This window comes from Falco biarmicus, chromosome 3, assembly GCF_023638135.1.
Source record: "Falco biarmicus isolate bFalBia1 chromosome 3, bFalBia1.pri, whole genome shotgun sequence".
Lineage (NCBI taxonomy): Eukaryota > Metazoa > Chordata > Aves > Falconiformes > Falconidae > Falco > Falco biarmicus.
In genome coordinates this window covers 119,205,994-119,222,448 of record NC_079290.1, presented here as the reverse complement: position 1 = coordinate 119,222,448, position 16,455 = coordinate 119,205,994, and the positions used below count along the sequence as shown (strand labels likewise).

The 16,455-nt window shown below is 49.3% G+C and overlaps 1 protein-coding gene across 4 annotated transcripts; it reads left to right on the top strand.

Moving 5' to 3' along the window:
- Positions 1-366: 366 nt before the first annotated feature.
- INPP5B (inositol polyphosphate-5-phosphatase B) lies at positions 367-16,211 on the top strand. 4 transcript variants are annotated; one of them, XM_056331972.1, is made up of 22 exons: positions 367-503; positions 650-729; positions 1,095-1,192; positions 1,545-1,574; positions 2,058-2,171; positions 4,668-4,758; positions 6,127-6,297; positions 7,017-7,118; positions 7,544-7,658; positions 8,320-8,436; positions 9,283-9,470; positions 10,078-10,189; positions 10,338-10,447; positions 11,334-11,469; positions 12,069-12,179; positions 12,838-13,000; positions 13,159-13,394; positions 13,988-14,101; positions 14,483-14,567; positions 14,948-15,075; positions 15,325-15,436; positions 15,774-16,211. In XM_056331972.1, exons 1-22 carry the CDS (start codon positions 447-449, stop codon positions 15,896-15,898), a joined length of 2,595 nt encoding a protein of 864 aa, XP_056187947.1. In that variant the 5' UTR covers positions 367-446; the 3' UTR covers positions 15,899-16,211. The 4 variants fall into 4 exon arrangements, with proteins under 4 accessions (XP_056187947.1, XP_056187946.1, XP_056187945.1 ...); XM_056331971.1 differs by having other exon boundaries at positions 4,665-4,758; XM_056331970.1 differs by lacking the exons at positions 367-503; positions 650-729 and having other exon boundaries at positions 1,078-1,192; positions 4,665-4,758; positions 12,868-13,000.
- Positions 16,212-16,455: the final 244 nt, after the last annotated feature.

The following is a 16,455-nucleotide window of genomic DNA, read 5'->3' as shown; positions in this document are numbered from 1 at the left end:
AGGTGGCTTGTGCCAGCTGGCTCGTCTGGAAATGCAACAACAAAGTAATTCCCGGCGCTGCAAAGAAAAGAGCGGCCGCGGGGGGGACCGGGAGAGCGGCCCTGCAAACACCCCCCCGCCCCCGCCTCGGCGAGGCGGAGCGCGGCCGGGATGCTCCGGGCCTCGCCCCGGCGGGAGGCGGCCGATTGCGGACCCGCTGCCCGGGGCCATTGTTTGCGGGGGCCCCGGTGCCCGCGGGCGGTTCCGCAGCGAGGGGCTGGCGGAGCGGCCGGGGGGGCTGCGGGGGCCCGGGAGCCGCCGCCGCGGGGGGGGCCCGGCCGGGAGCGGGGCGGTGCCGGCGGCGGGAGCGGCCCCGCCCGGGGAGCGCGGCGGGGTGGGGGGGGCCGGGGGGGCGGCGGGGCCGGGCACGACACGTCGCGACAGCCGTAGCGGAGCCGGTGCGGGGGATGGACCAGTCGGTCGCCATCCAGGAAGGCCTGGCGGAGGGGGCGACCTGCCGGATCGTATCCTTGCCGCGGCCTTGGGCCGCGCGGGGGGGGGCGGGCCCCCCGTCCCCGTCCCCGTCCCTGTCCCCGTCCCCGTCCCTGTCCCTGTCCCCGTCCCCGTCCCGGTCCCGCCGTGTCTGCGCTTCCTTGACGCTGAGCCGCAGGCGGTGCAGGCCGTGCTGGCGGCCGGGGGCGGCGCGGGCAGCCGCCTGCTGGGCCTGGTGGAGCGCCGCGGGCAGCACGCGTACGTGGGGGCCGGGGGGCGGCGGGCCCTGGGCACCCCTGACCCCCGCACGGCCTGGGGGGGCAGAGCGGCGGGAGGGGGGCGGGGGACCCTGGGCACCCCGACCCTTGCATGGCCTGGGGGAGCCCAGAGTGGGCTGGCAGGGGGTGCCCGGGCACTGGGGGTATCCACCCGGTGCCTTTTGCCGGTGCGGTACCCACAGTGGGGCAAGTGAGTGGGTGGGCACACGGTCAAGAAGTTTCTTGGGTGGTGGTGGGAGGCCGCTGTGCTGGCCGGTGCTGCTGGGTGGGCTGGGGTCCGGCTGCCTGCAGCGGCGGCGGTGCCGGAGTCAAGTCGCTGCCTCTGTGTGTGCTCCCTGCCTGCAGCATCCACGTGTACACTCACCGGCGGATGGCCATCGCAGCCGAGGACGTCTGGCTGGAGAAGGTTATCCCCATCAGAGAAGGGTTTGCAGTGGAAGAAGGTACTAACACACTTCGGTGACACTTCGGGCACCTCCAGAGAAGGGGACGAAGGGGCCTGGAGTCCATATTTTGTTGTTCTACATGCTGAAATCTAGGATCTGTTCAGCCTTCCCATTTTTTCTTCAGTTTGTAAGCTGTGGTGATGCTCCTGTGTCATAGCTGGAAGGGCCTAGATTAATTGCTAGGTTAATTGCTCCGCAATCCAGAGCACCCTGTCCCGCCTGCCGCTGTTTGTCCAAAGACTATTCGGGCTGGGAGGAACTTGCAGAGCTCGCTAACTCCAAAGTACCGGCGTGTTCTGCAAACCTATTGCCTAGCACGTTGTAACTGAACTCTGTATTGCTTTTACAGTTGTACTTGACGATGAGCTTCCCGTCATCGGTGAGTTCTGTTGTTGCTTCGGTGCCTGCGTTACAAGCGTTCCTGGGCCCTGCACCAGCTGTGTGCAGTGAAGCAGGCGCGGGGGCTCATGTGGGCCAGGCTGGTGATGGGGGGGATGTTGTCCTGCTGCTGCTGGGGGGCTCGCCGTGCTCTTTGCCGCAGTTTTGTTCATGCTAACAAGTATTGTTAGCCCAGTTCAGCCGAAGCGATCTTTTTTTTCCAAAAATCTTTTGAATTCATGCTGGAATATTAATTAATGTCACTGAATAAGCCGAATACAAATTATTATAAATGTTGATTTTTATATTTTTAAACAGCATTCTCATGTAAAATATGGGAAGGAAACATGACAAGAAAGCACGGGGAGACTTGTTGCTGAAGTCTGCATGTGTGCACATGCTAGCCGCTGTAGAGCAGAGATGTTTGGTTTCTGGAGGCTTGTCAGCACTAAGCATGAGCTCTTTTTTCTCCCAACGTCTTTAGGCTCGGATGTGACCATCCAGATAAGTTCAGAAGATGAGCAGCTCACGGTGCGCTTGCCTTTTGGCTCGCACACACGCACGTTTCTTCAGGAGGTCAGCAGGTGCAGCCGCCCAGGTACGAGCTCGGTGGGGCGCTGGCTGTGACCCGTGGCTTTGGTGGTGGAGGGGCTGGCAGGCCCGGCTGGCGTCGCCTTCGCATGTTTCTTCTCGGTGAGGATGCGCAGCGTGGGCCTCCGCTGCTGGAGCTCGCACCGATCCGTGCCGGTTTGCAAGCGCGGTGGCTGTGCACCCGCCGCGGGCGGTCAGTGCTTTGGGTGGGCAGATCAGGCGCTGCGGCGAGCGAGGGGCAGCCTGACGGGGCTTGGGGGGGCGGTGGGGGCCCAGGCAGCCCCCCCCCGGCGGCCCCGCGCCTCGGCTCCGCTCCCCGTGCCCGCACCGCTCCGGGCCCCGCTGCGGCCCCGCCGCCCGGCCCGGCCCTCCCCGCCGGGCGGAGCCGCGTGCGCACGGACCGGCCCCGCGGGGACGCGCTCGGAGCCGCCGCGGCGGCTGGCGGGGGCGCGCGTCCGGTGGGGGGCGGGCCGGGGCGGGCCGGGGGGCGGGGCTAGGGGCTGGGGGCGGGGCGGTGGTGCGGAGCGCGGCGATGTCCGCGGGCGGGCGGCCCTGCCGAGGTGAGCGCGGGGACCCGCTGCGGGACGGGGTGGGACGAGGCGGGCGGGAGTCCGCGCTGCGCGGCTGGTTGCGGGCCGCTGCCCGGCTCGGCCGAGGCCCGGCCGCTCCCGCGGGTCGGGGGGGCGAGGCGGCCCGGCCGGGGCTCCCGGCGCCTTGCGGCGGCGGCGGGCAGAGCGCCCCGTGGCCGGCGCGGTCCCGGGTCCCGGCCGCCGGCATCGCCCCGGCCGCCTCCCGGGGGTCGGCGGGGCCGGTGCCGCTGCCCCGGGGCTCTGCCCGCCGGCTCCCGCCGCTGCGGGCCGGCCTGCGGGGTGTACCCACGGGTGTCCCGCGGTCCCGCTGCGCTCCCCGCGGCCGGGCCGCCGGCGGCAGCGCCCCGGGAGCCGGAGCAGTTCCCGGCCGTCGGTGTGGGGTGCGGAGCCCGAACAGCCCCGCAGCGCCCACCCGGCTGGGCGCCTCGCAAGGCACGGGGGCGCGGCAGGGCAGCGCTCCATGCCGCCTCTTTATCAGTAGGGTATTCAAAAAGAAAAAAAGAGATGAACTTTGGCTGAGTGGCCTTCCTGTTCCAAGGGTAGCAGTTGTCCCGTAAAGTGAAAGTCCAGGTCTGTTCCTGGCAGTGGAGGCAGTTATGGGGTGTTTATCGGGAGAGCTGGCAGAGGCCCTGGCGGTTCTGGTTCAGCACTGAACGCCTGCGGGTCTGTCCCAGCCGCTGGGACGGTGCTTGGCAACGCGTGCAGCACCTCTGAACCGTGGCCATCCCCCTTGGATGCTGCGTGACTTCGGCTGTGCGAGGTCTGAGTCACCTGCTCTGCAACCACCCTCTGCAAATCCTCTTACACAGTCTTTATCCTTAGAGGGCTCTTGGGCAGGAGAGGTTTTCCAAGCTGGGAGTATGGCCACTTGTTAGCTCGTTTACATTCTGAGTGCTTTGGTAAAGTACTTCAAGTTCTGCTTCTGGTTTGCCCTCTTGTCCTGGGAGATAACATTTTAATTTTTGCAAGTTGTGCTCGCTGAAGGAGGAGCTCAGCCGGATGATTAGAACCTTACAATCTTAAGAACAATTTCTGTATCATCATTAGATTTGTGTGCTAAGTAGCATAATCTGAGATTGCTGTTTGCAGGTCTTAAAAGTGGAGAGCCCCAGGCAGAATCCTCTTCTTCAGCTGTTACTTGGCTGCTTGTTGGAGCAGGATGTTGCAGCTGAAAGCAAATGCTGAAAGACTGGTCACTTTTTGCAAAAACGTAGTGGGATGCGTTTAGTGTCACCCCCCTGTTTGGTTATATTTGCATGGTAGCAGCCCTGTTACTTTTTTAGGAATGTGCAGTGTGCATCGAGGCACTTGTTTCTGCTGAGGTACAGTGGAGCCATGTGGTGACTCTGTACTGCACCGGCTTGAGGCAGCGGGGGGGATGGGACGGGGGACGCTTGTGCATTGTTGTGTATTTGCAGATAAGTAGAAACCCTTTAAAGGGTAGTGGGTTTTTTTTTATGAGTTTGTTTTTCCCTTTTTCTTCCTTTCTTTGTACTTCCTGTCTTGCTTCAGAAAGGAAAAATCTGTTATTAACATACATTTTTTTGATTCCCAGGATAAAGCCCTGGATTTTGTGCTGCTAAGTCCTTTACAGCTTAGCTGTAAAGGAAAGCCAACAGCAACCTGCTCCAGCAGCAGGCAGGCAGCGTGCAGCGGTTCTGTGGCTCTCCACAGCCGCATGGCATGCCAGTGTCAATTCTTCCTCCGGAGGGGAAGCTGCGCCACCACAGAACAGTTCTGTCAAAACAAATTTAATATATCAGATAACTGAAAGAGAAACTGCGGGGCGCTTTGTTACTCCACACAAACCTAAATTATATTCTGCTTGCAGATTTTTGCCAGTGTTTGCATCTATTGGTAAATTAAAGAACGCTTTGTGTTTAATGTAAAACTTACTGTTTTTTTTCCAGAAGTGCTTGGCTCTGAAGGTGTCAAACAGAATGGAAAAAAGGTTGCAGTTAGTCAGAACCGGAGCCATGACAGCACTGATAAAAGTGCTCCCAGGTATGGTATCTCTCTTGCTTTTTGTGTAGGTTTAGTGAAGCAGTTGAAGGCAGAGTTGCACACGTCATCTCTTTGTGGAAGGTCTAGTGAGGAGTAAAAGTGGTGGCAATGTTTCTTTGCCGGTTTAGCTATGCCTCCCCTCTGCAGAGGATCTCTGTATAGTGACAGTAAATACATGTAGCACCAAAGTTCTGGGTACTTCTGGGGATTGTGTATGGATGGAATGAACTGCGGTGGGCAAATTGTTGATGCTTTGATGTCTAGAGGAAGAAAAAGAAAGTGCAGGGAGCTTTCTTGTCTGGGCTTCCTGGTTTTCAACTGGAAACCGCATGGGGAAGTTGGCATCTGATGCTGGTGTGTGAGGTCTGTGCACACACCAGTGCTCGAGCAGTCTTGCGGCAGCATTATCTGGTTCCATCTGCCGGCGACCGTGTCGGTTACAGTCCCCAGAGGTGCTGGGGTCTAGATCAGAAGCTGGCAAATTTTTGAGAAGAGGATCTGCAGATTCTAGTCAGGAGAGAAAAAATTCAGCATCAGCACGCTGTCAAAATTTTAGTGGGAATTTCAGAGCAGTCTCTCAGTAACAGTCCTGCTAGTCCCCTATTTGGGCATATTTTTGCTGTTCAGTGGGACGGGACCCGTGAGCGTTGTTTATTTTGAGTTGAGAGAGCTTTGGCTGAGGGCCACTGTGCCTCATAGATACGCTCTGAAAACGCTACAGTTCCATTTTCCAGTTCCCAGGACTTTGTGGACCCTGCTGCATATCCTTCAAAGTCTGTCTGTGCGCTGTCCTTGGCACTGATGTGCAGGTTGTTGACCCTAAATTCATACCATCCGCTTGCTTGTGGGAGCTCCCAAGCTGTGGCATTATTACTGTTGCAAAAGGAGTATGCAAAGCCACGAGATACTAAATAAAACCACCTCTACCTCCATCTGCTCTGTGCTGCTTCCTTTCTAGGCAGAGTTGGGAGTTTTTCACCAGAAGGCTTTTAGAACAAATGCGGTTTTTCATTCTTCTGCTCAGCCCTTCTGACCTCAGCAGAGGCAGCGGGAGAGGAGATTTGCATCTCCTTGCTCCAGTAAGCAGGAAAGGAGTACAGTTTTTTTATTAACATCCAGGTGTGAGTAATGCCTGCTCTGAATCAACAGGCTGCACTAGGTTAGTGAGTTAATTAAACTGGTTTTATCTAGAGAACTGAGCCATTTTAAGAAATGCTCCTCTTTAGTCTTAGCTTACCCTAAACATGACTGTCTATCTTTAGTGAAAAAGACAGATAAATGCAAATCAAGTCCTCAGCAGCAGAAATAAGCTGTTGAGTGTGTGTGTATATCATGGGTTTCAGCATGCAGTTTTGCTTTCATTTGCAGGCAAAACAAACTGAAACCTGAAGTGACAACTGAGATGGTACGGTCCTCCAGTGTAATGGCTTCAAACAAGGCTTCGATATTATCAGAACCAAAGTTTGGACTAAGAGATACTATTGTTAAATCTCAGCTTGTACAAATGGAGGATTCCTACACGTATGTCCAGAGCTTCAGGTAATGATCATTCCTGAGAGGAACTTATTTTTGTGGGGAGTGAGTTAGTATAAGCTGTCGAGATAACTCATGTTCATTATTTCATCTAGTATCCCTACAAATAGGAAATTTTGTAGAAGAGTATGATCCGTGCTTTCCAGAACAGCTTTCTTTCCTCGTTTAGGCATTAGCAGGGTGGAATTTAATTTGTGTCTCTGCTATGGCTTGCCTCATGGTTCTTGTTGTGAAAATGGCCTTTTTGAAATGACTTTTCCCTGTGCTTATTTCAGACAGTCTCTGGAAATACATCAATTCTGTGCACCTCTGGCCTTTTCCCTCACTGCTCCTGTTCATTACTTACCCACATAGTCGTTCCAATAAGATCATAAGAGCTTGGGTGAAATATATAATTAGGACGAAAACTTTACCGTGCTTGAAATCCTTTTATGTGTGTCATTCTGTGAATTTATAATTTCAAATTGCTACTGCACAGCTCTAGTCATCTTTTTTTTTAATAGTATTTGTAAAAATGTGTATCCTTATGTAAAACATGTCTGTAAAGATACTACTGTAATTGAATCATTTTAGGGATTTAAAGTTTGTCACATTTTCCTAATGCCCCCCTGGAAATATGTTACTTCTAAATAGTTATGTGTAGTAATAAGTGCATGGGTTAATAATAGTGTACTTCCATCAGCTGTACAATTTGCAGTTCTGGGATTTAGTTAATTTCTTTGCAGATTTTTTGTTGGGACATACAATGTGAATGGTCAGTCACCCAGAGAAAGCCTCCAGCCTTGGCTGAGGTGTGATGCTGAGCCTCCAGACATCTACTGCGTGGGGTGAGTGTCTCTTTCTGGCCCATCCTCCCAAACCGTGACTGTGGGTTGCTTGCTTGTGAATCTGTGGCTTGGTGTCCAGCCAAGACACCGCAGCTCAGGAACGTTTGCACTGCCTGACTGCATTGCAGAGCTTTCACATGTATGTTTGCGTGGCCTGACGGGGCTGCTGTTCTGGTGGGGTTTGGACTCTCTGGCAAGTTACTGTTGGACACTTTGCAATGTTACAAAGTCTTTAATGCCATTCAATTTCATATTAATGGTCACATAGCTTATACATTTAACATACCTCTAAAATCAGCATAACTGAATGTGGGTTTTCAGTTATCAATTTAGTGAGTATAAATTGATTTAGTTCTTTCCCAGAGGAAAGGGCTCGAGGGTTACAAACAAGTGCATGCATCCATGGGTTCCTTCCTCTAACGCAGTTTCCAGGAGCTTGATCTGAGTAAAGAAGCCTTCTTTTTCAATGACACTCCGAAGGAAGAAGAATGGTTTAAAGCTGTAACTGATAGTCTTCACCCAGATGCCAAATACGCAAAGGTAAATGTGGCTTTTGGGGAGCTTTGTGTGTGGAATAATTTTCCACTTGGGCCTCTTTTCCCTTGGCTTTTTCTTGTTCTCACGTGCTGTGTCTGCCAGAGGCACGCTGTCTGCAGGCTCTGCTCGGTCAGGAGCACTGTGAAGGGGATGTAGGTAGTGTGGCTGTGCAGGGTACCAAGGCAGCGGGCAGGACAGGAGACCAGAGCTGGGCATCCACGCGTGCAGGAAGCTCCTGCTGTCTTGGTGGAAGAGAATAGGAAGTATCCTAGCTTCTTCCATGTCCGTCTCCACGACGCACAGTAGAATGAGGTGTGAAGGAAGACTTGGTAGGAATACTGCTTATGTTTTGACTCCTGCTCCTTTGGTCTGCGTTGTCTCTTGTCATTGTTGTTGAAGGGGGGCTCCTTCCATGGGCTACGCCTGTGCTGTAGGTTTTGCTTTGGGCTTCAACTTCATTTACTGGGGTGTTGGTCCTTGGCTCCCTCCTGCGCTGTGCTGCTGGAGTGCCAGTGTGCTGTGAGCTCAGCTGGTCCCTTGGATGAGCTTGGAACTCTGTTCTAATTCATCTGTGTTTTGGTGACGCATGTTCTGGACTAGGGGGTGATGTGCTTTCTCTCATCAAACCTCTCCCATTCTAGTATTTAATGGATCTGTTTTTCAGGTGAAACTGGTGCGGCTGGTGGGAATCATGCTTCTGTTGTATGTGAAAGCAGACCTTGCTTTGAACATCTCCGAGGTGGAAGTCGAGACTGTGGGAACTGGAATTATGGGGAGGATGGTAAGAGTCGCAACTGCGTGAGAAGGGGTGAGATTCAGAAGAGCCCTGGAGAGCCCCTCTCCTTAGGTGTAGTGGTTATTTCCCCAGCTGAGGGGTGCAGCTGTCTTGAGAGGCACATAGTCCTGTCCCTGTGCCAGCTCAGGGTGTTGCTAGAAGGAATTGGCGTGTGCTCGCAAAGGCTCAAAGATCGTAAGGGAGAATCTTCTCTGAAGACTTTTTTTTTTCCCTGATTGCATGTGCTGGGCTGTGTGGGGCCTTGCTCTCATGTGATTTTGCCCAAAGGAAATAACACAAAGGGACTTGAGTAGAAGAAACGTGTCTATCCAGATTAGTTTTCCTGAGTACTTCCTGACCTTTTGCCATTTCACACCGTTGGAAAGTGGAAAGTCTGTGCCCTTTGAATGTAGATTCTGTGAGCGTTGCAGCTAGAATTTATCAAAGGTATCTTTGACCAGCTAAGCCACATGCTTCCTCCTCCATTTACAAATTTGTTACGATTTGCACTGGAAGATCCAATTCGTTGCTAAGTAGATTTTGGGACTTGCTGAGGTAACTGACCAGCTGCCTCTCTGATTTTAATTTCCTTTTGTATTAGCAAATTCCTGAATTGCAGTCTGGAGTTCTGTGTGCTTGCTTGTTATGTTCTGTTGCTGTGTGCAACCCTCAGTGAGTTACTGACTTGAATTCATGAGGTAGTTATCACTAATTGGCGTTTTCAGCCTTTTCCTTCCTCTGGAATTAAATGCTTTTCCTCAACGTCTTCTGGCTAGTGAACTGCTGGTAGCTCATTAGTGGATTCATCTGTTGTGTAAATGCTTCTGACCAATGTCTGTCTTTATCTTTCAGGGTAACAAAGGTGGTGTTGCCATAAGGTTTAAATTCCATAATACTAGCGTGTGCATTGTGAATTCTCACCTTGCTGCACACATGGAGGACTATGAGCGGAGGAACCAGGACTTCAAAGACATCTGCTCTCGGATGCAATTCTGCCAGTCAGATCCAAATTTGCCCCCTCTCACTATTGGCAAACATGAGTAAGCTTCTTGTCTGACTGTGTGAATCGCTTGTGTGTGGCCAGGAGGTGCCTTGCAAATGTTTTGGGGTGTGGGCGTGAGGTGCTGCCAGCAGGGCGGTGAGAAGGGGGTGCCCCAGTGATCTACCTGTCAGCCTGGAAGGGCCAGAAGTGCTTTACCGTAACCCTGGTTTGGAGAGTGGTTGCCTGTACAGTTCTGACAAGTCACTTGCCTTATGCTCTTCCAGGTCTCGTTTTATTTTCAAGCACAAAGTGGGAATGGGGCAATAATATGCATTGATTTCCCCAGTGGGCTGTGGGATTTAATCGGTGTGGAATATTAAAGGTAGAGTTATTAAGAGGTAGTAACAAACATGCAGAACAGGAATTAAAACCAGCAAAGGTAGAAAATGTAGCTTCTTTTTGAAGTTTGCAGTCTTACTTGTTGTCTCTGATGGAGAAGCAGACACAGCGCCCAGCTGATCTGTTGGGATGAGAAGAGCTTGTGCTTGCACGAGGTGGTGGGGGGCACTGCTGCGGTGGTGGTGGGCACTGCTGCAGGGCTGTGCTTCCCCGTCTCGGACATCTTCAGGCCTCTGTGCAGACGTCTGGTGTACGTTCTCTTTCAGTGTGATCTTATGGTTGGGTGACCTCAACTACCGCCTAGAAGAACTGGATGTGGCAAAAGTGAAGCAGCTTGTAGATGAGAAAGCATTTCTAGAGCTTTGCCAGTATGACCAGGTACTGATGCCTCACCTGCCTGCAGGTGGTGCTGAGGGTGCTGGTTAGAAACTGCACACGTTCTCCTTGGCCAAACGCCTCCCTCTCAGTTCATATGGGAATTGCGCTTGAGCTTATTTAAAATCAAATTTTTCTTTTTCTTTCGTAGCTAAAGAGGCAGATGAATGCAAATGCAGTCTTTGAAGGCTTTACAGAGGGAGAGATTTCTTTCCAGCCAACATATAAATATGATGCTGGCTGTGACGACTGGGACACAAGGTACGGTGATTGCCTCATATGTGATGCTACCAGTGGCTAATGTTATCATTGAAGGAAGTAAAAACAAAGCTAAAAAGAATTGTAGATCTAATGGCTATAAATAGGAACAGTTCTGACATTATTGCTGTTCCTCTCCCTTGGTTCCAAAATCCATCTCCAGTTTATGTCTACTTATGTTGCTTTTCTTCCACTACTTTCTGTCAGATTTTCCTTATCTTTTTCCCAGGAGTAATCCATTGGGTTTCTTCTTAATCAGAGGTGTGCAAAATTAAGGAATCATTTTAGTTAGTTTCATTCTTTTTGTTTGGTTTGGCTTCTTTTTCCCAAAGCAAAATTTTTGGGGTCTTTTATTTGGTGATACCTGCTCAGGACAGACTGGCTGGGGTTCAAAATGGTGCCTGTGTGCTGTCTGTTGCTGAGTGCATTCCCCAAAAGACTGGGAGAGCCATCGTTCCTGTAACGTGCTATGGAGCGTGGCTGACCTGGTGGTGGCAAACTGGGAACATTGGCTTCAAGTGTGGGAATGAAATCTGTGCAGCAGTCAGTGGGGAAAAAAAATAAAATTAAGTTGTAAACTGTAAATGTGAAGCCTGAGTTCTTACTTTTCATGGTTCTTCCAGTCAAAAGTATCTCTTGAGTATTGGTTTGCGTGTGAATTGTATCAAAAGAACAAAATAAACAGTTGCATCTTTGAAGTAGAAAGTAAAGCATGATCTAGAGATACCTAATGGCAGACAATCAAAGTTTTATAACTACTCCAAGAAACTGGAAAATAGAGCTTTGATAGAGAGCTCTAGGCCGTGGCAGGAGAGTCTCTGGGAGAGCAGTATTCTGCCTTGTTACTACCTGAATTGTGCCTGGAAACCGTAATTTTTACCTGTTTCAGTGAGAAGTGTCGTATTCCAGCATGGTGTGATCGGATACTCTGGAAAGGGCAGAACATTGCTCAGCTGAGCTATCGCAGCCACATGGCTTTGAAGATCAGTGATCATAAGCCAGTCAGCTCTGTGTTTGATATCGGGGTAAGTATGTCAGTGCTGAAGGAAATAACTCCCCTGACCTCCTCCTCCATGTGGGGAGAGGGGGAAGGAGGAGGGAGGTTCTCCTGCTGATTTCCCTCTCCTCCTGCTTTTTAGGCACCCACAGAGAACAATGGCTAAAAGGTGGGGTAGATAAGATACTGAGATAGGATTGTTGTTCGTAGTAAGCTAGGGCTGTGTTAAGTGATACTTCAGCAGAATAATGCATGAATATCTGGTTTTTTTTCAGAAGTGTTCTTTTGCCTTTTTTCTTATTTTCCTATTAATTTTCACAGAAACTTGCAGTGCAGCAATGCTACGTCATTGACGACACTAGTAAAACTTTTTCTGGTGGGAAAAAAAAAAAGCAGCTGGTTGAGTACTGAGTGGGTGACTGTCTTGCTAATTATGGCAAGGCCCTTTACTGTTGGCTCCTGAGGAGATCTTGGAGCATTCGTGCTCCACCTGGCTCTGTTCATTACATGTGTTGTATACGCTACTGTGCTGCTAAAATCAAATCGCTTTGTGTGTTTCCAGCTGTGTTACAGCTCTCCTGCAGTGGCACAGTAAATGCCAGTTGGTGCAGTGTGTGTCCTTTTCAGGTGAAGGTTGTGAATGAGGAGCTCTATCGAAAAGCCTTTGAAGAAATAGTCCGCTCCCTGGACAAGCTGGAGAATGCCAACATTCCCTCGGTGACCCTCTCCCAGAGAGAGGTAGGGTGTGTTCATGTGCTGGGACTCACTGGAGGAGCCGAGCAACCCTAAACCCCAGGAGTGTGTGCTGGCAGTAGGAGATGGACTCTAGACCTTGGGGTCTAGTTCCAAAGTAGTAGAATATTTTGACTTGCAACTGTTCTCTGTTTACAAGCCCTAGAAATACTGGTTGCTGTTTAGATGCTGCTAAATTCCATTCACAGTACCAGGCTGAAATGTAGAGTGTGTTACTCCCTGAGGTGGGAGGAGAGAGAGAGAGAGAGTAAATGGGTAGTTTGTGGCCCTTGCTCCTTTCTCTTTGAAACATAAAATGCAAAATATGAAGGATTTGGAGAAGGTCACAAAGGCATTTACTTTGTGTATTGGGGACTAAAAAAGATAAGCAAATGAGACATTTGAGGCTACAGCTATCTTGTTCTCAAGTTTCATTGAGGTTATTTGAGGGGAGCATTTGTTTTAAAGGGCCCACTGATGCAAACGACTTTAGCAAACAGTAAGCAAATGTAATCCTGTGCAATCCTGGAAGAGGTGGGATGCAGGAGCAAGAGGGTTAATCTGGGTATCTTGCTGTCTAATGATTAAACCACACGACAGGAATTGTTGCTGGTGCTTGGCAAGGTGGAACTGGCTGATGGTATTGACTGACATTTGTTTCTAGTTCCATTTTGTGGATGTTAAATACATGCAGCTGCAGGTAGAGAAGTTTACAGTCCGCAACGGACAAGTGCCCTGCCAGTTTGAGTTTATCAGCAAACCAGATGAGAAAACCTACTGCAAGGAGTGGCTGATTGCTAACCCCAGTAAGGGCTTTCTGCTGTCAGGTGAGCTCCTCGTTGTTCATCTCATGTTAATGAACTAATATTGTCACCTTCTGGCTTAGTTCTCTGCTGTTTTGAGAATGCTATGCCTATTTGCAGGTTTCTTGGTTAATACCTTTTTTTTTAACTGAGTACACTTTTGTTTTATCATCTTCTGGCAGATGCTGAGATCACAATTGAGTTGGAGGTGTTTGTTAATAAATCAACAGCTACACACTTAAACTCTGGAGAGGAAAAACTTGAAGATATCTTGGTCTTGCATCTTAACAGGGGGAAGGATTACTTTCTGTCTGTAACAGGCAACTACTTGCCAAGTTGCTTTGGGTCTCCCATTCATACACTGTGTTACATGAAGGAACCGATTCAGGACATGTCAGAAGAATCCATTCGGAAACTTGTGAGTTAAAGACAAGATTCCCTTCTGAACCAACGAGAACCATTAAAGCTAGATTGAAGTCCTGTTCGTTGCTAAAGAGCCTTCTTCCACTTCCCTGGTCCATAGTCTGAGAATGCTGATACAGCTTGTGCTTCCCAGTGCGCCACCTTCACAGCCTGCATTAGTTCTTCACGTGGATGAACCAACCCATTTCATGTAGAGAGCACTGAAAATTAGATCCCACTTGCACATTTAAAATGCGTGTGACTTCTAAAGGTAGACCTTTACCTGGGAGCCTTTGGCTTTCTCCATATTGAATGGAGAGGTGTGTGTTTGTGAGGCATGACGTAACGTTTCCATAGAGCTGAGCATATGTGAAGTATGTTTGTGAGAGCAGATTGTTTCTTGTCTGGATTTATGATACAAATGTGCCTGTTGTTCCAGTCTTTATGAAGACTGGTGAGTGAAGCTGCACAGTTTCTTGACAAGTCTTAATTCTCAGGTGTAAGCTTTGTGAAGCATTTTTGTGGAGTTGAATAAGAACTCGGCTAGCTACCTTTTCCTTTCTTTTTTTTTTTTTTTCCTTCTCCCTCCCCACGCCTCCCCTCTTTCAGACCCTGATGCCGCTGGAAATGAGTGGTGATGCTCTTCACACTGAAAAGCCTATGGATATTCCAAAAGAGCTGTGGATGATGGTGGATCACTTGTACCGCAATGCTTCCCAGCAGGTAGGCAGTGTTTGTACTAGAAACACAGAACAATTTGTTTGCGTTAGGTTTAGTTTTGAACGAGATGCTGGCAATAGCTAACTTTGGATGTTTGGCCGATGGTAAAGAGAGAGAAAGAACATCTGTGATGCGACCCTGGTGCCCCAGGTTTTGCTGTTTGGTGATGGTGACCTTGTCTACATGTGGCATGCATCAGCAGCTGTCCTTCTGCATTGCTCTCTACTGCAGTGCTGCAGCCTTCCCAGAGCTGCTCGTGGTGAGACTTGTGCCGATAACAACCAAATTGGAGAGATTTTTCCAGCCAGATTACAACAACGTTGCTCTGTTTACCCAAATAACTTTTTTATTTTCTTTGAGACTGACTAATGGTCATCTTTGCAGGAGGACCTGTTTCAGCAGCCAGGCCTCAGATCTGAATTTGAGCAAATCCGAGATTGTTTGGACAAAGGAATGCATGATACCCTTTGTATCCTTTTAGATTGATGTCTGGTAAGGCTCACTCTGCCTTAGTGATCAAAGCTGAAAAAGATTTTATCAATCTCCTATGCCCCACCATGGTTTTTAAATTACTGTCTCCCATCTCGGGGTAAATGAGATCTGCAGTTCCTTGCTACTCCTTGTAACCAGTACAGAAGCCTCTGCTAAGTCCTTGTGATGTTGATGAATTATGTAAGTGTCTGACTGCCAGCAGAAGCAGCTTGCTGTTTGGCATCAAGTGATTGAACTCAAAGCTGTGAACAATAGGAAGAGATCTTGGAGACCTAAGCAAAGATTAATGTTTCATCAGAAGCATGACCAAAATAGATCACACTGTGCTTGCCTCTTCCTTAACCATCTTTGGATCAGTTGGCAGCAACCACTCGGTAGCAGAAGCCCTGCTGCTCTTCCTGGAAAGCCTGCCAGAGCCTGTCATCTGCTACAGGTTATACAGCAGCTGTTTGGAGAATGCCAGCAACTACCTGCTGAGCAGTCAGGTATTGCTGGCTTTGCTGGGAGGCTGTTTCTGTAATTCTGGAGTGAGGGGAGGGAAACTGTTTTATGCCAGACCAGTAACAGGTTTTTGCTCTCAGAAACTTAAGTCATCTGATAATAGAAAGGATCTAGAACTGGTGCTCCTTGGTGATTAAGAGCTGTTAGTATTTCTAGACAGGGTGATGTTGCTAAGCCATTGCCTTGTCTTTGATATGAATGTTGTTGTTTTGTTGGGTTTTTTTCCTCCTCAGATTATCTCTAGCCTGCCAGTGTGCCATAAAAACGTATTTGAGTATCTAATGGCATTTCTACGAGAACTACTGAAAAATTCAGGGAAAAACCACTTGGATGTGAATATTCTTGGTAAGGCGAGCAAAATAACCGTTCTGTTTGGAGGGGTTTTGTGGTTTGTGTAACAAAACATGTTTCTCCAAAGTGAGTGCAGTCATGGCCTCTATTGTTTTGAAGCATTTAATAACGAGCAAATAGTCCACAGAAAACCAGTCATTGCAGTAGACTGAAAAAAAGTTGTGAAGTGATGTGTGGGTCATCAGCTTTTTCCTACCCTGTTCTGAAGGCAGGCACTCTCTGACTGTGACTGGTTGGGATTGGTGGAATTACCCTTGGTAAGCTGCTGCTGACAGGCTCTTCCTGTGTCTGTGTGCCCCCCCCCCTTTTTTTTTTTTTTTTTTTAATGCAGCTAGTATATTTGGTGGCTTATTACTTCGACCTCCTCCTGGACATCCTGCACCTGATATTACTGAAAAGAGGAAAGCTCAGCAATTTATCTATCAGTTCCTCTTGAGAGAAGACAATTTACCATGAATTTCAGATGCAGCTAATCTGATTTTTAGATATCAAATTACTGTAAAAATATTTTTTTTGTACAGCATACTGGCTTTTTTGTTTATATCACAGTATTTTATACAATCTGTTGCTTTTGAAGACACAGATCTGGCAGTTGGAATGAGTTGTCACTGTTTAAGCTGTAAAGTATATAAAATTTATAAGCAAGCTATATGTAGACAGGCAAAAATACAAAATCCAATACTTACGCTGTATTTTATTTAACTTGTATTAAAACTCAGAATTTTTAAGTCCTTGTTATTTAAATAAAAAGATCTCGGTGTGTTTTTTCCAGCCTGTCTGCCTCTTTTTTGATGGTGACTGGTTGAGGGTCTTGGTTGGTTGGCAGTAGGTGGCCTGGAGCAGTTTAATACCACGCCTCATGTAGCAATTAAAAAGCATGATACGAGTTGTTCCCTGGTCTTCCACTCTCCACCTAACTCTTTGAGACCACGTAGCAATGTGAATGAGCCAGTGGAGTTAAGGGACCCCATCTGCAAGAAGGTGGGTTATTTTAAAGAGGTGCTGGTGCCTGT

What these genes read in the sequence shown, in the direction of transcription:
- INPP5B (XM_056331971.1), top strand. Translation starts at nt 447, where the DNA reads ATGGACCAGTCGGTCGCCATCCAGGAAGGCCTGGCGGAGGGGGCGACC. An exon ending in GAGCGCCGCGGGCAGCACGC is followed by an intron (nt 730 to 1,094) that starts GTACGTGGGGGC and finishes CCCTGCCTGCAG; the next exon opens with CATCCACGTGTACACTCACC. An exon ending in ACTACCTGCTGAGCAGTCAG is followed by an intron (nt 15,076 to 15,324) that starts GTATTGCTGGCT and finishes TTTCCTCCTCAG; the next exon opens with ATTATCTCTAGCCTGCCAGT.